At 42.1% G+C, this 21,255-nt stretch overlaps 1 protein-coding gene across 1 annotated transcript in view; it reads right to left on the minus strand.

Moving 5' to 3' along the window:
- Positions 1 to 21,255, minus strand: part of LOC124787604 (serine/threonine-protein kinase SMG1) — a 393,945-nt gene that overhangs the window by 256,027 nt on the left and 116,663 nt on the right. The window contains exons 8-10 of the mRNA XM_047254356.1: positions 13,411 to 13,562; positions 10,989 to 11,167; positions 8,147 to 8,298 (exon numbers count right to left, since the gene is read on the minus strand). Coding sequence (XP_047110312.1) covers positions 8,147 to 8,298; positions 10,989 to 11,167; positions 13,411 to 13,562 — 483 coding nt within the window. The remainder of the gene's footprint in view (positions 1 to 8,146; positions 8,299 to 10,988; positions 11,168 to 13,410; positions 13,563 to 21,255) is intronic.

The raw sequence follows: 21,255 nt of genomic DNA on the forward strand, positions 1-21,255 counted from the left end.
CCAGCTGCGCAACAAGCCACAAAACTTTTGCCTCACAGGACGAAGTCACTTGCTACACAACCAGCAGGTCCGAAAGTACAGACGGAATACACATGCAAAGACCTCTTAAAGCCATCCAACCAACATCTGAATATTCCTCTGCCAACCAGAGAAATCAAGCAAAGACAAATGGTCTTCTCCTTTCTGACTTGGGGATCATCTTCAATGGTGTTGCCACGTGATACCCTAGCCCAGCCAAAATCCATGTCATCAGAGCACACTGCCAACTGTTTTTCTGCCCTGGACTCTGCAGACTGACAGAAGGAAAATGTCGACACCTCTGCAGATCTCATGGAGCAGGATCCTCCAACCTCTACTTCCTCCACCAGTGAGTCTTAGAGAGCTGACACTCGACAGCCACCGAGGTGACACCCCTTCATTTTTTCCATCCTCCCCTTTCCTTGTCATACTCTCGTCCAATGGGATGATCTCGGCCTCTGACCCGACAAAGAGAACTAATGGCTGCTCTTTGAGTTGCAGTGTCCTCTTGTTCTCCACCTCCAGGAACAAAATTTCATCCTCACGACAGTTCTGAGCTCTCGCTTTTCTTCCCAGTTCTCTTTGACCTTTCCCTTGAAGACAGCATTCCATCTCACGGGGGAGACTCACTGCACATGCAGGATGCAATTCATAGCCAACCCACCTCCTGACTATCCGACTTCCAACTGTTGCAGTTCATCTTTTCCGTCCTCACTTGACCGTTTCCCTTTGTACCATTTTTATCCCTACACCATTTGGTGCCACCAGGGTACACTTCCTCCACCTTATTGGGCAGCTACCTCACTCGTTTCTGCGGCTCCGTGACTAATGCGCACCATCCCCTTTGGGGTTGTCCCAGAACCTGCCCACGGGGTGCCCTCTTCGCTGACCTTCTCAATCAACTTCACCTGCTCTACCTTAACACAGGAGTACCCACTTTACTTTGAGACCTATCCTTTCTGCACTGCCCAGCTTGCCCATCATCTCGAGTTGTCCATTCTCTCCGATTCATACTCTAGAAACCATTTCCCATGTGCTATCCATTTGCTGACTCACTCTCGTCCTACGTGCGCATCCAAGTGGCAGCTCGCTAAGGCCGACTGGAGGCTTTACTCTACCCTGCGGCCCTTCGATGAACATTGTTTCGCCAGTTGTGATGATGAGGCAGAATATGTTCAAACATTACCCTTACTGACACAGAACATTCTATTCCTCATGCTGCTTCTTTAGCCCACTGTGTCCTGGTGCCTTGGCGGACTTAGGCATGCCAGGGCAATTTGCATGTGGAAAGATGTTCTCCATGTTTTTAACCATCACCCTACGGCGAAAAACTGCATTCGTTTTAAACAGCTGATGGCAGTGTGTCGTCGCTTTCTTCGGGATAGCAAAAAGACTAGCTGGATTTCCTTCATTAGTTCTTTTAACTGTTCCACTCCCTCTTCCGTCATGTGGGCCAACTCCGACGGCTCTCTGGGACCAAGGTCCAGTCCCCAATTTCCATCTGTCCATAGGAGATGGATGTCATAGTGGACCCTATTGCTGTCTTCAACACCGGGGCCACTTTTTTATGGAGATTTTGAGCTGCACCCACTAACACCCTGCCTTCCTCCATCGGAAACTCGCATAGAAGGCTCAGGCGATACCATTCTCTTCTCAGAATCTTGAGTGCTACAATACCACCTTTACTACAAGGAGCTAGATCGTGCTCTCACTTCATCCTGATCCTAGAGCCCAGGGCCAGATGATGTTCACATTCAAATGTTGCAGAACCTTTCCCTAGTGGGCAAGCACTTTCTCCTTCATATGTATAATTGCATCTGGACAGAAGGCTAGTTTCCAGATTCTGGCGTAAAGCCATTTTCATATCCATACCTAACACAGTAAGTTATCACCCCATTTCTCCCACCAGTTGTTTGCAAGGAACTTACGATTCATGCCCGGATGGTGTGGCAGTTTGAGTCTCTCAATTTATTAACCACTGCACAGTGTGGATTTCAAGTGTGGTCGACCATCTTGTCACTTTGTCAATCCACATCATGAATGGTTTTCTGTGGAAATACCGGACTGTGGCCATGTTACTCGATTTGGAGAAAGCCTACGACATCTGCTGGAGGACTGCTATTCTCCGTAATCTCTACACGTAGGACACCTGTGGTCACCTGCTTGTTCCATTCAGGAATTTTTAAAAGACTGAGTTTTCAAGGTATGTGTGCATTGTGCCTTGTCGGACACCTTTATCCAGGAAACTGGTGTGCATCAGGGTTCTGTCCTGAGGGTCGTCCTCTTTGCTTTCACCATTAGCGCTATAATGGCCTGTCTCCCACCGTGCATCTCAGACTCCCTTTTCCTCTTATGACTTTGCGATCTTTTGCAGTTCTTCACGGACCTGTCTCCTTGAGCGACATCTTCAGCGATGTCTCAATCATCTTTACTCATGGAGCATCAACCATGGCTTTCGCTCTTCCACTGACAAAACTGTTTACATTAATTTCTGGCTGTGCAATTGGTTTCTTCTACTGTCTTTGCATCTTGGGCCTGTTGCTCTTCCATTAGTTGTAATTATGAAATTCCTAGGGCTCATGCTCAATAGGAAACCTCCTTGGTCCTCCCAAGTGTCTTACCTGGCAGCCCATTGTATGTGGTCCTTCAATGTCCTACGTGTCCTCAATGGTACTCCCCCAGATGCAGATCAAACCAGCCTCCTCTCTTAGTACTGGCCCCTAGTCTGTTGAAAACTGTAGACTATGGGTGCTCTGTTAATGCATCTTCACATTAATCCCCTTAAGCTGTCTCTATCCCATCACCATCATGGTATCTGTTTGGCCACTGGTGCCTTTTACACTAGCCCAGTTGAGAATGTGTATGCAGAAGCTGCCGAACTGCTGCTGTTGTACTGCTGTGACTTTCTCCTCAGCAGATATGCATGCCATTTGTCTGCCATGCATAGCCACCCATCCTATGACTCCTCCTTTGATGACGCCTTTGACCACCAGTAAGGGGCGCATCCCTCTTCTCTGTTACATCCTGAAGTCCACTTTTGGCAACTGCTCCGGTGGCTTAACTTCACACTAAATTCCACTTTCACAGAGGGTGTGAACCCTTCAACACCTTGGCATCATTTGCTTCCTAAAGGACACTACTCCAGCCTCGCTCTATTGCCTTCAGTTCCACGACCTTCACATGGAACTTCGTGATTATTCCTTTGTGTGCACTGATGGCTCTCAGACTGTCTGTGGTGTTGGGTGTGCCTTTGTCATTGGCGCCAACACGTTTCGATATCAACTTCCGGCACACTGCTCAGTATTTACAGCAGAGCTCTTTGTCCTGTGTCAGACCACAGCTTACATCCAACAACACAGGCTTTTCAATTGTGCCCCCTCCCCCTACTCTCCAAACACCCTTCGAAGTCTCTCTGCACTGACCACCACCCGTCCCTTAGTGCAAAGGGTCCAGGAAAACTTTCACTTGCTCACTCTTGATGGAGCCTCTGTGATGTTTATGTGGGTTCCTGATCATGATGGTCTGCCAGGAAACAAGTCTGCTTACGCTGCCGCCAAGGCTGCAGTCCTCGCACCTCATCCCTCTAGTTTCTACATTCCCTCCGATCCTTGATGCCTCAGAACATGTCCTACCAACCGATCCCTTCTTCTAGTCAAGTTGTGCCACAAACTCCTCTTCTCCCCAATTCTATTCAATACCTCCTCATTAGTTATGTGATCTACCCATGTCTGTGTTGTCGTCTGTCAGTAGGTAGTGTCACTTTGGCATCGCCATTGATCCTCCCTCCATGAGAATAAGCTCCAGATTTTTAAGCTTCTCCCAGCGGCTTGGACGACCTGCTCTAGGCCCTTCCGCCAGGGGGAGGTCATTTTAACTAGGTTGCATATTGGGCACTGCCTTTTCAGCCTTTGTCACCTGTTAAGTGATGTTCCTCCACCACTTTGTATACATAGTGCCCAAGTTTTAACTGTTCACCATTTCCTGAGGGAATGCCCATTTTTTAACCGTTTACATTCCCACTTGGGTTTGCCATCCGAGTTATTGGCCATTTTAGCAAATGACACGCAGGCTGTTTATCAGTCGTAGCAATATGGTGAAGGCCATTTAATTTTTAGTTCTGGACCTCCATTTCTGTATGGTGTCCTTCGTAGCTCTTTCTCCATGTCCTTGTTTTTAGCTGTCTTCTCTTATGTCATTTCTTAACTCTTCTCTGTCTTCGTGTTCTATAGTTTTTACTTGGGCATGTATGACACCCAATTGTTTTTGCACCCCCTATATGGTACAAAGCGAAAAAAAAATCAAGTGAGAGAGGCAAAGGTGAACTGCAACAGATTGAAGACTGGTGGTCAGCATGATGGGTTGACTACAAATGTCATCCCGTATGATTAACATGACTCCCCCACGAGATGGAATGCTGACCTCTGAGGGAAGGTCAAAACAGGCGGAGAAGAAATATGAAAGCTCAAAGCGGTTGTTAGGATGCAATTTTGTTTCCTGAAGGCAGAGCACAAGTGGACACTATGATGCTAAAAGCAGCCATAAATCCTCTTTGTGGGATCAAAGGCAGCCAACATTCCATTGGAAGAGTGTCATGATGAGAAAAAAATTAAGGGATGTCACCTCGGTGACTGCTGAGTGCCAGCCCGCAAAGACTCCCAGCTGCAGGGCACAGAAGCAGGAGGATCCTCCTCCATGAGGTCCACACAAGCATCGGCTTTCTTGTACAGTCAGTCAGAGGAGTCCAACACTGAAAGAATGGTTAGTGGTGCGCACCGATGACACGGAGGTCGGCCGGGTAAAGGTATGACTTGGCGACACCGTCTAAGAGGACCTTCGAGTCGGCAAAGGAGAAGGCCATTCGCATTTGTTGGACTTCATCGAGCCTTTCCAGTTATCAGAGGAAGACTCAGGTGTTGTTTGGCCGGAGGGATGTTCGAAGTCTTCACAGGAGTACTCCTTTCTGGCCTGCAGGTTGTGTTGGCGGTGGCTTCACCCCTTGAGGTGAGAGTTTGATGGCTTGTTGCACAGCTGGACGAGGGGACGGCGGTGCTACCTTGACACTGAGCGATTTCACAATCTCAGAGCCGAATCTGAGGTCGCATGTCCGTGTGGCCATGTCCCTCGTGGTGCGAGATGTAGCAAGAACAGAACTGTTATTCCCAGATGGTAGAACACAGGGTTTGCAGCTAACCAACAACTTGTGACCACTTGTTCCTTTATGCGAATCTCCTTAAGATACATGGGACAATCTTGAGAAGAGGCGGCATGACAGGCATAGCACTTAATGCAGTAGGGAGAAGGAGGTGGAAAATCACCCTCGTGACCATCCCTACCACGGGTTACACATTTGGCCAGATGTCGACAGGACATTTGAGTGCGATTGAAACATGACACTGGCGGCAGCGCATCATTTTCAGAATGTACGGTTAGACTGTGAGAATTTCATAGCCTGCTTTGATCTCAGATGGGAGCACCACCCTATCAATGATGAGAAAAGACGTGCATGTGGGCACTAAGAAGGACTCTACAATTTTCATCACCCGGTGGACAGCAATGACACGCTGATCAGAGAGTTATGATTGGATTTCGACTTAGGTCAGACCGTCGAGCAGCCTATTGTAATTAACACCGTGGGAAGAATTCAGTGTTCAATGGGCCTTGACACGGACAGAATAGCCGTGGAGGAGCGAAGCTGCAAGCAATTGTTGTGCTTGAGAATCAGCAGTAGTCTCCAAAACCAAAGTACTATTTCATAAACTAGAACAGGATTTCACAGGGCCAACAATGGCATCAGCATCTTTCTGAATAATAATCTGATTCACAGTTGTGAAGGGCTGACAATCTTCAGTACAGGACACCACGAGGAGCCTTGGTGCAGATGGAAAAGTGTTTGAAACGTTAGCCTCGTTCATTTTATGTTTCTTAGCCACTGACTGGGAAGATGACTGGCTCATCGCGAGAAAATCCTCACAATTGCCAACGACTCCAATGGCACGCTCCTTCCAACCGGGAGTCCCCTTCAGAAGGGGGTGCACCCACCTTAGGTGACTATCCGCATCTCCTAAACACCTGACAGAAGGACCAATTAGCAATTTGGGAAGGTAGCAGCTCAGGCAATCACCCCTCCCTGGGCCTGGCCTGTACCAGGGGGTACGTGCGAACCCTACCTGTCGACCTGGGGTTGAGAAATGTGCCTTACCCAGTCACCTGTTACACGTCAGAAGCGTAGGTCGGTCTTCAGGAACACACGGTGGGGGGATAAGAAGAAGAAGAAGATGATGATGATGATGATGATTAACCTTAAATGCCAAAACAGAGAAAGAAAGAAGGATCGAAGAACAGTGGAGACACTGTTCAGATACTGGCTACTGAAAATGCAGAACACATTTCCAAAAACATCCTAGATATGTTCCCCGAGGAAGGGGGAAAAGAACAGGACGAGAACAGGCTTGCAGCACAAAAGGGAAAAGATGCTGCAAAGGCTGGGGACCTGTGTTAGCAGAGTGTGAAGCTGCCAAAGAGGAGCGAGCCCTCTGGGGGATTTGGGAAAATGTGACGTAGCGAAGGCTGGACATTTCGAGAAGGACTAACACCATGAAGTTTCATGTTCACAGCTTGACTATTTTCACAACAGGAATTAAAACTTTACAACTAACCCTCGTCCAGGCACTTTCATTTTAGTTAATATTGCCCCTTACTTAGTTCATTTCATACTTTCCTCTAGGGGATGTCTTAAGAACAATTTTTTTTCCCTCCCTCATGAAATTCCACTAATGTATGACCTTTGTCATTTCTGTTATCAGACCTAATTATATGTGCATAAATTCACCAAAACAAGGCAGTGTCTGATCTGTTCAATCCTCTTTATCTACTTATTAGCCTGGTTCAAAAATGTTTTTGGTAAATACAGTGGCAGGATACGAAATTATGTTGAATCCTCCACATCACCAATTCTTATTCATTGCAATACAACCTTCTCGGGTCTCTGACTGCATCAACTTGCAGTTTGTTTGCAAATATTCTGGAAGGCATATGCACTTTCACAGGAAGGTATAAATCTTCCAAAATGTTGTGGATGGAGCAGGAATCCTATAAAGATTTCACTGCATGCATGTGCAGCGAAATCCTCCATTTGCACATCGCTCTTATTGGCCCACTTGTATGTCTATATAAGGACTGATTATCTGTTTATGCACAGGTCCTATCAAAAACAAAAAAGAGTAACGTAAAATTAGCAAGGTATGAATTTATTTAAAACGGAAGAATATAGTTAAAACTATGCTCACAAGTATATGTGAGTGGAACAGGTTGTGTATCTGTGCTCTGACAATAACTGAACTTTCTAATCCAAGTAATTACCTTGATGCTAACACGATTGCAATAGAACAAATTGATTGGAGCCAATGACACTTCCCGGTCACCATCCATCACCAACAACAATGGATGACGTCCATAAATAAGAGGTCAGACTCAAGTTGCGAGAGGGGAGATGGCATCTCTGGGGCACCAGGTTGGCCTTGTACTGGGACTTATGTTTCTGTTTCTTCTCTTTCATTGGCTGTGGAGTGTAGGGCACAGAGCAGGCTTCTGTAAGATCCAGAAACAAAAAAGAGTGCACAACCTTGGGCTATGCAGACTGTGTCCCATGGCCAAATAGTGTAGCACGCCTGTGGCCTGAGAGATACGGGGGGGAGGAGGGGGGGGGGGGGGGGGGGGGGGGTTTGTAGGCGGTAGACCCATCACTGGTGGGCACCACAGAAGGGAGGCACTGCTTCAGCAGCACCTGCCAGGGGAGGGCGAGGGATTACTGGCGGGGAAGAGAGGAGGGTGGTACTGGGATATAAAGAGGGAGGAGGAGGAAAGGATGTAACAGGCAGAAAAATAGAATAAATAAATAAAAATAATAAGTGAATGAAGTACTATGTTGTTTACTTATAATTTCTAACTTCAAATAATAATGGCGGTATTTCACAAGGTTCGATTATGAAAACTATTTCATTTTTTATCCAAGTCATCAGATACTTAGAAGCTGAAAAGTGGCAATTTTTGTGACAGCTGATGCTTATTCATAGCTAGACTTCAATTTCAAATGTGTCAGATGGTGACAATAACTCAAGAAAAATCTTACCTAGATCAGCTAATGCAGATAGGTGGAACATGACAATGAATTTAACATCCTTCTCATTATAGACTGTGTCACTGTGAGGGTTTGCCTGACAAAAATCTTCTATGGTGGGAACAATCATTTTGTATGCTCTCTCCAGATCTCCCAAGACATATCTGCAAAAAATTATTGTCACACATTAACAACTGGCAGGAATTACATGTACTATTTATTATATTTACTTATTAGACAAAACATTTTGGAGATTAAAAAAGCATCTGCAAATAAAATAACTTGAGATATATTTCTCATGTGATGTTTCTAGCATCTTGAACCAACAATTGCAAATAATATTATGGGGAAGCATTAGGAACCTCAGCAGATAAGCTTTTCATGAGAGAGACACTCACTCTCATTCAAATAGGCACAGCAGTAAATGGCTGTTGACCATCATCATTGAGAAAGTTCAACCGTATAGCTACATCCTTTTAGGATTCCCATCTCACAGACATCTCCCAATCCTGGCTCCACAAATTTCCGAATTTCTTATCCTTGTCAGATAAGACTAGGCACGATGGAAGCAAGGACTCCCACTGGAGGCTTTCATGTGGGTGGTTCGATATGTCTGGTAAATTTTCATAAAAGGTGAAAACATTTTTACTGCACCTTCATGGTTGGTAAGCTTCATTATTCCAAGGTTCATGTAAAGAATACCAACAACATACAACGTACAGTTCATTGTTGGCAGCCATTTGAATTATTGTGTCAATCGTAACTGATAATGGAGAAAACCGAGTTTCATCCTGTTATTGAACATTTTCATTTGAAGGGTTGGACTGTTGCACAAATCAAAATAGAACTGGATGGAGTTCATGCCAGCTCAGCAACACCATTGAAAACCATTCACTTATATGAAACTTCCTGGCAGATTAAAACTGTGTGCCCGACCAAGACTCGAACTCGGGACCTTTGCCTTTTGCGGGCAAGTGCTCTACCAACTGAGCTACCGAAGCACGACTCACGGAGAGCTTCTGTAAAGTTTGGAAGGTAGGAGACGAGGTACTGGCAGAAGTAAAGCTGTGAGTACTGGGCGTGAGTCGTGCTTCGGTAGCTCAGTTGGTAGAGCACTTGCCCGCGAAAGGCAAAGGTCCCGAGTTCGAGTCTCGGTCGGGCACACAGTTTTAATCTGCCAGGAAGTTTCATATCAGCGCACACTCCGCTGCAGAGTGAAAATCTCATTCTGCATTCACTTATAGATAGATTAATTTAAACATGGTCAGACAAGCACTGAAGACAAAGCACGCACCAGCTGTCCAACTGAGGTCACAACAAATGAAACCACTGACAAAGGCCATGTATGGTAATGCAAGATCGCCAAATAAAAATTTGCGAGACTACTGACGCAGAGAACTGGCTATGAAAAAGCTGTTTGTGGCACGGGTGCTGCAATTGCTCACAGCCGACCAAAAGCACGTCTGGCAAAACATTTCAACACAATGTTTGGTGTGTTTAATCACAATCTGGATGCATCATCCAGAGTCAAAACAGCAGTCAGAACAATGGACAAAGCCTGACGAAGGTGCACCAAAGAAGACAAAGACTATTTTGTCAGTTGCTAAGCTGATAGCCACAGTTTTTTTTGGATTCCCAAGGAATAATCCTCACACATTACTTTGGGAAAAGGCAGAACCATAACTGGACCCTATTACGCTTCGTTGTTGGATCAAGTGAAACTTGCATTGGCTGAAAAAAAGACCAAGGTTGGCACAGAAAAAAAGCATTCTTTCACAGGGATAATGCACAATCCCACACACCAATTATGATAATGGCAGAAGTGAATGAACTGGACTCTGAATTTGTTTCTCATCCACTCTATTCATCAGACTTAGCCCCAAATGACTTCTTCCTGTTCCTTATCGTGAAACTCTGGCTTACTGGGAAGAAATTTTCATCAAATTATGGGAGCTGCAGTCAATGAGTAGTTTGCAGAGTTTGGCAAAACCTATTTTTCCAATGGTTTGAAAAATTTGGAGGATTGCTGAACCAAGTGTATAGCTCTCAAAGGTGGCTGTGTCAAGGTGTAGGTTAAATTGTTTATGAAACAAACATTTTTCCTCACTTTTTTTTTACCATGCTTATCAAACAACCCTCATAGGTTGAGATGAAATCATTAAATGCCCAATGTTTCTCTTTGGCTGCTGTTATCTTCCACTCTTAGCCTGACACCGTTGTTATACACAGTGCTGATAATGACATGTAGGTGACAAGGCATAACAAAGTTCGGCGTCACAGTTGGAAAACACACACACACACACACACACTGTTCACTGAGGTGTCTCATTTCTGTAAGAGTTATTTACAAGTTTATAAATTACAAATATAGTTCAAATGGCTCTGAGCACTATGGGACTGAACATCTGAGGTCATAAGTCCCCTAAAACTTAGAACTACTTAAACCTAACTAACCTAAGAACATCACACACATCCATGCCCAAGGCAAGATTTGAACCTGCGACCGTAGCGGTCGCGCAGTTCCGGACTGTAGTGCCTAGAACCACTCGGCCACTCCAGCTGGCTTATCAATTACACTCTTTAGAAAAAAATAAACTAACTAGGAAAATCAGCTAAGGTGTGTACAGATTGAATAAACTGTCACCACTTTAGTGACAATCACATTAGCTTCTCAAAGTGCCCCTGCCCCAAATCCATTAATAAATGAAACTTTAAAAAATCATATTTTTAACCATAACTTCCATCTTTGCATCCTTCACATCTAACAATGGATATCAATTTTCTGACTGTCAAACAATGTCACATTAAATATTTTCATTCATTACACAAATCATTAACTTTCAGAGGATCTCACCTGTATGCCTCTTGTAATAGTGGAATATTTTTCAAATTCAATAAGCTATGATGAATTCCTATTACTTCCTTCTGGATAAGTAGCGAAGGTGAAAAACGCAGCTCCAGAAGATATGAGGATGGTCCCAACAACTTCTGAACAAGTTCTACAGGGAGATTAGCACTCACCTCTCTCACAACCTGCAACATCACATACCTATTTCATCAGCAGGTGGGAAATGGCAAAGACAGAGACAAGGAAGACATAACTAAATCAAACACTGTAATGTAATGAAACTATACATATAAAAGTATCAGCACTGGTTATTTAAACATAATTGCTGTATATCAATTGTCATACATCTTTTTTTCAACAAAGTGCACAAAATGGTGAGATGACATGGACTTCCACAACATAAAAACATGAAAAGTTTTCCTCCCTCTAACCACAAAGCTGTCTCTCACATTGTTCTTGTATTGTTGCCTAGCTCATACAAACCACCATCCCCCCCCAAATGGTCTGACCATCAAATTACCTATCTCTGGCTGCAGCCCCTCCTTCCACAATGACCTCCATTTGTTCAGATTCCATCAGTCCTTAACCCTCACCACAGTTTTGCACCACCATAAAAATCAGGCCCAACATCTTGCAATATCTCTTCTCCATGTGCAAAAATCCTCCTGTCTGCAATAAATTCTCACATTTATACTCTTGCCCTCTAGGAACTAGAGCAACATGCAGAACACTACACCAAAAAACTTTCCACCCTGTTCATTTTCTACTGTCACCCTGAACTACCACTATCCACTACCTGTACAAGTGCCTCCAAACCTACCCCACTTCCCCCAATAGCTGCCAAGGCTGCCTCACAGACCTACTACATTTACCACACCCTCAGAAACTCCCTCCCACAACCACACAGATACAAAACAAGGTCATGAATCTTTCCTCCAAAAACCTTAGTTCCACAGAAGTATTAGTCATTTCCAAAGGTCTTACCTTTTACCCAACTCCCAAATTCAAACATGCTGAACTTGTTAAAGATCTACGCAGGGATAAATGATTGTCATAATAAAATAAGAGAAATCAGGGCTCGCAAGGAAAGATATAGGTGTTTGTTTTTTCCATGCACTATTCATGAGAATTATTATGAAGCTGGTACAACAAACCCCCTGCCAGGCACGTAAGTGTGATTTGTAGAGTATCCATGTAAATGTGCTCTCATTCTCCTGGTACCTAAAGTGGAAACACTTTATCCCCACAAACCCTACTAATCAGACTAAACCCAAAATGAGTACTGAATACCGCCTGACTCAGTTCATTCTTCCATCCAACTGTGATCCATCTCACTGTCCCCAAGTCACCCTGTCAACATTCCAGAATTTCTTAACCCCGAGCCTTTCCTCACCATTATTTCCCAATTCCTTCAACATGGAAACCAAACTTACATCTGCAGAAAGAACTGCAATTCACCACCTAAAAACTGATCCTGACTTTACAATCCTACCTGTCAACACAGACTCCAGCATTGTGGTTCTGAACCACAGGGGATTACCTCTGCCAGTTGTCAGATTCGTCCACCTACAAACCCCATCCCAGAAATCTGACAGCATCTCAAATCCCTCCATAGCCTCTCCCCCACAGTCTTTCCTGCAGTCCATAAACCCAATCACCCAGGATGTCCTATTTTGGCTGGTTATTGTGCCCCCACTGAGAATTTCTGTTGTTGTTGGCCCATATATTCAGTGTATTACTCTCAACTTATCTTCCTATCTAAAAGACACTAACAAGACACTAACAGTCCCCTCCAGTCACACTCCACAGTTCTTGTTTCTTTACAACATGGCACATCACTGTTGACAACTTTCCTCTATACTAACATCCCCCATTCCCACAGCCTTACATATATTCGAAGGAACGAAAACCATATGATAATATGTATGTGTTTCAAAAATCCCAGAAGGCTTTAGATTTAAAGCGGAATGTGAAAGGTTTTGTTTGAGACCAAGACCTTAAGAGGTTCACAGATTTTTTGTGAATATGTATTTCACCAGCACAGGGTCCAAAGTTGCAGTGCTGCTGTTTTATGCTATACTTGTACATATATCAATACAATTTCTTATACTATAGAGTCTGTCATGGTGGTACAAAACTTTAAGGCTAATCCAGAAGTAAGAAAAAAAGATGCTGAATTATTAAAACGCTTGAGTTTATAATATGAAAAAGGAAGAAATTGTAAAACAAGTACTGATATTGAGGTGAAATATAAGAATTATATCATGTATGTACAGAAGTATCGAATTTTGGGGAGGAGGGAGGCCAAGAAATGGTGTAGGCAGGCAGGAGGCAGGACGGAGGAGGGAGAGGGCACAGAGTGAAAGATGGTGGTTGCTTCGTAGGTTTTAACTTGACAGGCTCAAATCTACATAAAAATTAACTGTACCTTAGATATCATTTTCAGCATGGATATTGTGGTTTCATCATCAAATTGACATGCAAGTCCAAGTTGTCTATCAATGAGACTATATAAGAGTTCATTTCCAGAAGATGTTCTCGACTGCAAATATGACAACAGCAAACACGTGCTTTCATTTCCTAAAATAAACAAACAAAAAACACATAATTTTGGACAAATTTCAAAGTTACAGATATTTAATTTTTGTTTATCACGTTGTTCAACTGTATACTTTTTGCTACATACATCTACAAGGACACGGACAACAAGACTTTTACCTAAAAACACATTCTTACGAATCAGCACTTACAACAATGCACCTTTCCAACAGTTTTTCAAAGAGTTGATTTCATCCCTTATATGTGAATTTAGATTTCACACAAAATACATGTTACTATACCATAACATCCTCACTGGACAATTCCCAGACACTTCTTTAGACGTGAGAGTACACGCACGCTACAGGGTGCCAAATCTGATGAAAAAGTAAATGTCCCAAACAATGACTTCACACATTTGAGGCACATGCATTGTCCTCGAGAAAGATTGTTTTTTCTTCTCCAGGCTGCTTCTCTCACAGTTTCCTTCCAACTGATCCAAAAGACTTGCCTAGTATTGCCAGTTATTGTTTTAGCCTTTACTAAGTACACAATAAGAGTACTTTTCTCACCCCCATAGAAAACTAGTCTTAAGTTTTCCGACAGATAAAATCAACTACAACCTTTTGGTGCAAGGCTAATGTCTTTCAAACGAAAGTTTGATTTCTTTTGTTCTTGTGAGAGCAGAACCACACACAAGTCAGCTAGTCACATTGGAGCATGAATCATTTTTCAATGTTGGGCTGTACGCACATTGTCGGGTCACTGTAGCTAGGAACCACATATTTAAAGTGTGATGCCCTACTAGTACGTCATTCAGAAAATCTGAAATCTTACAAAAGTATCTCTCAGCTTTATTTATACAAGTCTTGCCCTTTTTCAGTCTTGATGAAAAGTGGTTCCTTTGTATTTCAGGCGCAAAGTTTTTTCTCATACGTTAACAGTACAATGATAAGAATGACTGCTTGCACACTAAGTTTTTGGGGGTTTTCATAATGAGATTAATAATTTGTCAATGAATGGAGCTTTCAAATATTTATGAATTATAAAACATTTTGGAGAGTTAAAAACAAAATTCTCTACAAGCCCAATATTTGAATATTCTGACAGCTGACAATGACATAGAAACTTTAAACAATCTTAGACTCTATTCAGCACAAAGAGAGATAGAACACTGAAAATCTAATAACAGGTGTGAGCAAAATAAAAACTGTACATAAGAATCAAAAGGACAATCGAGAGAGCCGTAAAATTTTGGGGCTAGGCAGTTCTTACCATCAGGAAGCGAAATTCCATTACTGCCAGAGGACATTAATATTATTGTGACTCTTCGGCTTTCCTGGCAGATCTGTTCAACATATGGCTCTCAGGTCAGCTGCTGAATCACACTGTTCAAATCCTGCAGTAGTTCTCTGAGCCAACTGCTCATCACTGTCAGACAGTGGCCGTTTGTTACTGCTGGCAAGTAGCAACTGAATGAAAGCTCTATGTGTGTTCTTTCAAACATATCCTAAAGAACACACGCCACACATTCATGTAATTCATACGCCTAGCTGGTCAATGGATCCACCTTCTTCAGTGTGGATGCACAAATATGTCAGACCTCCTGTGGGAACCTCAGAGTAGCGAATGCGAGTACAACGGACAGGGACTGCAGATTGGTGGCACTTGGTGGGAATGTGGATTGGCCATGAGGCACGCTGAGATAGGCCTTGCAGTCACGATAACACTGTGTCTGTGATGGCTCCTAGTAAGTAGGAGATCCCAGGCTCGAATCCTGGCCCTGTACACATTTTCACTCGTCACCGCTAACTCCACATAATGTCCTGCTGCAGCTGACGGCCAGCGATCCAATTGAATTTATAAGTAGCAACTACTTGTTAGCAATAAATGGTAGCTGCCACCTGATGCTGTCAAGCAGTTGACTAAGAAATATTGTGGGATTTACACAACACGATCTAGCAGAAGACCTAAGAACCATATACTGATTAATCCAACACTGGAAAATCCAGAATGGAATGTAACACTATTATGAGAAGGATAGTCGCTACTCACCATACAGTGGAGATGTTGAGTCACAGATAGGCACAACAAAAAAGATTTCAGGAAGTGAGCTTCCGGCCAACAAAGTCTTCATTGCAAATAGACAACAAACAAGTGCACGCACGCACGCACGCACACACACGCACACACAACTCACTCGCATATTGCCACAGTCTCTGCCTGCTGAGTGTGGCCTCAGCAGCCAGACACTGTGGTCATGTGTGTGAGAGTTGCATTTGGCTGTTTTTTTTTTTTTTATTTCCAACTAAGGTTTTAGCCGAAAGCACTTTCTGACAGTCTTTTTGTTGTGTCTTTCAGTAACTCACCATCTATGCTATATGGTGAGTAGCAACTATCCTTTTCATAATAATTAGAGATCAGATTATACACATTTGCATGTTTCATATGCATATTTGGCTCCTTTTCACCAGTTATTGCATATTTTGCCTAAGAACCAGTGACAATGCATATTTTCACTCTATGTTTATAATGTTTTAAAAATTTAGATGGGTAATCTCTAGCGCAATACAGTTGTGATGTCTCTCAGATTGACTGCGACCTAGAACTATGTGCAATCGCTAATTGAGAGGTCACTGCCTAGCAAAATCATTACAGAAGAGGAACAGGAACAGGCAGGCAGAGTCAATGCTCCTGCTCCCACACCTGTGGTTAACCCCCTCCGCTGTCAGATCACGGGCATCGGCAACAATTAAATTAAACTATGCAAGCTTTTAGTCACATGTCCATTGTTTCAGTTTAGCTACCTATTTACTTGTACTACACAGTTGAACATGTTTACAACATGTAGTGTATAACATGTGCGCCATGTGGCCTGAATAAAGATATGTTTCATGGATAGGTGACCATCCTGGAACATTTACATATGACATCGTCGAGTTTGCAAGAAAAAAAAATTTCAAACTGACCAGCATTTCAAGATGCAGAAGAAAGGACCATGGCAACAACTTCTGACAACAGCAAGTTGCAGTAGCAGGGATTTGTCCAAAGGTAACCAAAACAGTCAGTTTAACATGGATCTATGTAAAGCATTCATTCAAGCAATATTCCTCTTCACAAATTTACAAATCCTATCCTCACAGGCTTCTTGCGCAAACATCGCTTAAATCAAAATATACTAGACGAATCAACATTGTGTAAAAATTACACACCAACAGTTTATGTAAATGTTCTGGGAGAAATAAGCAATGAACTCAAGAAAGGATTTCAGTTGATGAAACTACAGACACTTGTGGCCATTACATTGCAAATTTAATTGTAGGTGCTTTAAAAGAAAAGCTTCCTTCTTCCTATTTAGCGGCCTGTAAAGAACTTCAAAAAGTAAATCATTCTACGATTACCAGATTTGTGAATGAGGGTATTAAAAAAATATTTCTAGAATCTTCTGCAGATGAAAGGGTGTTTGTGTTTATTTCAGACGCTGTTCCCTATAGGGTCAAAGCACGAAAAGCCCTCCGAGAATTTTATCCCAATTTGATTCATGTGAGATGCTTTGCTCACGGAGAACATTGCCTTGCCGAAGAAGCATGTTCCATGTTTGTGAATGTAAATAAATTGATTTCATCCACAAAGAGAGAGAGTTTCTAAAGGCTCCTGTTCAAATCAAGACCTATGAAGAAAAACTACCAAATGTAAAGGCTTACCTCCCAAAGCAGTGGTACTCACTGGGGTGTGTGGGTCGAAGATGTGTTTTTTAACAATAAACATTTTGCAGCCATTAGAGGGGTAGTAAACAAATTCGACAATGCAGAGGCTTTCGCAGTTTGCAAGTGCAAGGAAGCTTTTAATGATTGCGATATTAAAAAAAACATTGCTGTTTTTAGCACTCGTCTTACCCATATACCTGCAAGTATTAAAAATCTTGCAACTCAAGATTGTGTGTTGAACCAATCTATTCAGTTAATGAATAAAATTCTAGTGAACTCCTTATTGCCAGAGGTAACACCCCCCCCCCCCCCCTCCACCCCGCTGAAAAAAAAAATAATGATAATAATAATAAACATTTTAAACTATAGCCCAGGCTTTGAACCCTTGCATCAAATTGATATTTTATTAATGGGGATGGGTGAACTTTTACCAGAAATGGTAATTGCCAATATAGTACCCAAATTCAAATACTGCCCAGTTACCTCAGTTGATGTAGAATGGTCCTTTTCTGCTTATAAAAATAATTTGAGTGATTGAAGACACGATCTTACTACCGAATATTTGGAACAGTACTTGGTTGTTTACGTTTACAATAGCAGAAATATGTAAAACAAATTGTAAATGATGCTTTGGTCCCATAGTATTAACTAAAAGTTAATGCTGTTCAAAAAATTCATGATTGTATGCTGTTTTTAAACAAAATACTATGGAGGTTTTGAGAATGCCCTCTTCAAGCAATACATCTAAAAATTGGTCCTGTACATATCAACTGCTTCGCTGCAACTCATTTGCATCGCATCAGCTTGTTACTAACAACAATAGCAAAGAAGGAACAATTCTTGAAGCACTGTATGTGTCCCCATTTGCAAATTTTTAAAAAATTATCCCAGAAAGGCCCCCTTCCTAACTCCTACCAGAAAGTACTCAGAAAATGATATCAGCATTTTAAGTGTACCGATTTTTTGCTTGGCCGGTGCTCTTCCCAGTAACTGATACGCACAGGTTCGACTTTGAGATATAATGCACACAGTAACTATCTTTTTTTTTTTCTTTTTTTCATTATTATTTGATCTTGCGTATTTCGAAACTTCATGCATTTTAAGCTTTTTTCATGCATATTTTAAGATTTTTATGATGCATACATATAATCTGGTCTCTGATAATAATGATATATTGATTAATATTATTCATGGCACATATTTTACAACAATGTCAATTTTTGACATACTCCGCACCACACTGAATGCAAGTGGATCACTTACAGAGTGCTTTTACTTCCAGCAGGGAAAGTATGTTTGGGGGGTTCTGTCTAGCCATTTGTTAATCTTATGGCATACCTCTTCACGAGAATGAAACTTCTTATCCACATCTGTTTCTTTGGTCAGTCTCAGATATACGAAAATTACTCGTGGCAAAGTCTGAGGTCTATGCAAAAGAAATTCAGTGTATAACTCGCACAGTTGTTACATGGGCCATGCAGAGCCATGCAACAATACATGTAGTCAGTAATCCACAGCATCTTTATTTGAACAGAAGCCAAAAATGTGCCCTTTCCTCTCCCCCCACCCCTCCCTCCACAGACTGAGTTTGATGGTATGGTAATACTGGTACCTCCTTGCACCTATTACTCCAAGATGATCCCTTATTTTTCCTAAAAGATATCAGTATATACTTCCCTGCTAATGTCTGTTTACAAAACTTTCTTGGTTTAGGCACTGATCAATTATGGCTTCATTGGTATGCTCTCATACTTTCTCTGTGGCTTCATTAGTGTAAGTGTTGTTACAGGTATTTCCAGTCATTAACTCATTAGATACTTCACTTCCACAGCCAATCTATACATTAAAAAATGTCACATTCAGCTCTTTATTTTGGCATGTTGTGCTCTGCTTTATGTTTAGTCCCAGTTGGTGCTAATGGACCTATGTTTCACATATGGTGACAATTCTTGTGGAGGAGGTATCACGTTATTGTTGAAACTGGTGCTGTGGAGCTAAAGGAGTGAGGAACATCAATAAAATTACAATGCAAAAAACTGAAAGAAGAAAGCTAAGCGGCAGTCTGAGCAGAGAAACTCAGTGAAAAGCAGTAGGTAAAATAATCCAGTATGAATTTTCGCTCTGTGGCAGAATGCTCACTGATTTGAAACTTGCTGGCAGATTAAAACTGTGTGCTGGACTAGAACTCAAACCCACAACCTTGCCTTTCAAGGGCAAAGGTCCCACGTGTAAGTCCCAGTCCCAGCACACAGTTTTAATCTGCCAACAAGTTCCAAATCAGAGGACAATCTGCTGCAGAGTGAAAACTAATTCTACAAAGAATCGCTTTGGCTGCACACACGCCATGGCTCTGCAACATCCTTTCTTCCACAAGTGCTAATTCCGCTAGGTATGCAGAACTTTTGTGAAATTTGGAAGTAATGAGATGAGATACTGGTGAAAGTAAAACTGTGAGGGCAGCCCCCAAGAAGTGCCGGGTGCTCAGTCAGAAGAGCACTTGCCCATGAAAGGCAATACAGTCCCTGTCCAGCACACAGTTTTAATCTGCCCGGAAGTTTCAAGTACAGTAAACCTCTTTACTGCATCTGCAGAAGTCTGTAAAAACAATATGAGAGGTAAAAACAAACTTGCTTGATGTCCAAAAAATTAACGTGCAATGGACAATCTTCATAGTCAAACCTACCAACAAGGGATATGAATTCCTTTGCAATGCAAATAGTGTAAATGATATTTCACATTCTCGCTGCAATGACAATGGCTTCAACAGATTTACTCAATAAGAAACAAATGGATGTCACTTGCCTGGTGATAACACACAGCAGACAGGCACACATGGCAGAAGCATTCAATACTAAGCATGCACATATGAGGCTGTAACTTAAAACACAGTTCCAAACTAATAATCAAAATTTGGAAGATAGTTTCACACACTGAATTATTCATGCATTACTTCACCGAGAAGGGACCATGAACAGCAGTTCTGGATGCCATGTGATAATTAAAAACCCATGGAAAAGTCACTGAAACTGATAGGTGAAATGGCACGAGCAAAGTTTAATGAAAACAGAAAGTAGCATCCAAACAAGTACAACAAAAAAAGAAATGAAGGAAGGTTAGGGTTTAACATATCAAAAACAACTAAGTCATCAGACACCAGACTGAACAAAGATAGGAAATGAAATTGGCGAACATTTAACTCGACTGATTTAGAAAAACCACTAACCATCACTAACATGGGACATGATCAGACAAGGATTTCTATCCCATCAGCCCTGAATGTTGATCTAGCATCTTAAGTACTGTGTTTCGTTACTCATTTGAGGTTATGGGCTGATATTCATCTAATTACTGAAGTGACAACGGACTCTTAAAGTGTACCTGGAGATGCTGGTGATTAATCAGCTAACAGTAGGTACTTTCAGTAATATGTGTCTTTAGTGTTGAATCTTCAGTCGCCTAATAATTTACCATCACAGTCTAGACAAATGTCATCATTCACTTCATTTCTCTTCCTCCTAATCTATCTTTGCTTTTGACATTGTCCTACACCTCTAATCTGAAGCTGACACATATCTCACTGATGTACATTTGAGCTTTTACTACCTCTGACATGTCTCCCTTCATCTACATCTCCTCTTGTTCTTATTGCAGGTGCATCTCCTCATCCTTGGGTTTTAGTGACATTCCTTTTCTTTCTAAATTTACCGCCAACACATGCCTCTTTTTGTCGTGAGGGAGGAACTAACAGTTATGGAAGTCAGCATAGTTTACTGTATTTATTTATTTATTTGTTTACTGGCAGTATTCCGAATTCCACCCCCAAAGTCCTTCTGTCTCCTTGTAATTTTTCATTTTGTAATTTGTTATTAAAATCAGTTTTCTCACATATAGTTACTTATATGGATGCATTACGGATCCTCTGCTACATTAAACAACAGAGCAGGTTTGGCAATACAGTGTTACAATTGCCTGTTTGCTTGTGAATTTGTAAGGATTTTTCCACTGGTCTTGTGATTAGAGAAATTCAT

Source organism: Schistocerca piceifrons, chromosome 3 (assembly GCF_021461385.2).
Source record: "Schistocerca piceifrons isolate TAMUIC-IGC-003096 chromosome 3, iqSchPice1.1, whole genome shotgun sequence".
Classification (NCBI taxonomy): domain Eukaryota; kingdom Metazoa; phylum Arthropoda; class Insecta; order Orthoptera; family Acrididae; genus Schistocerca; species Schistocerca piceifrons.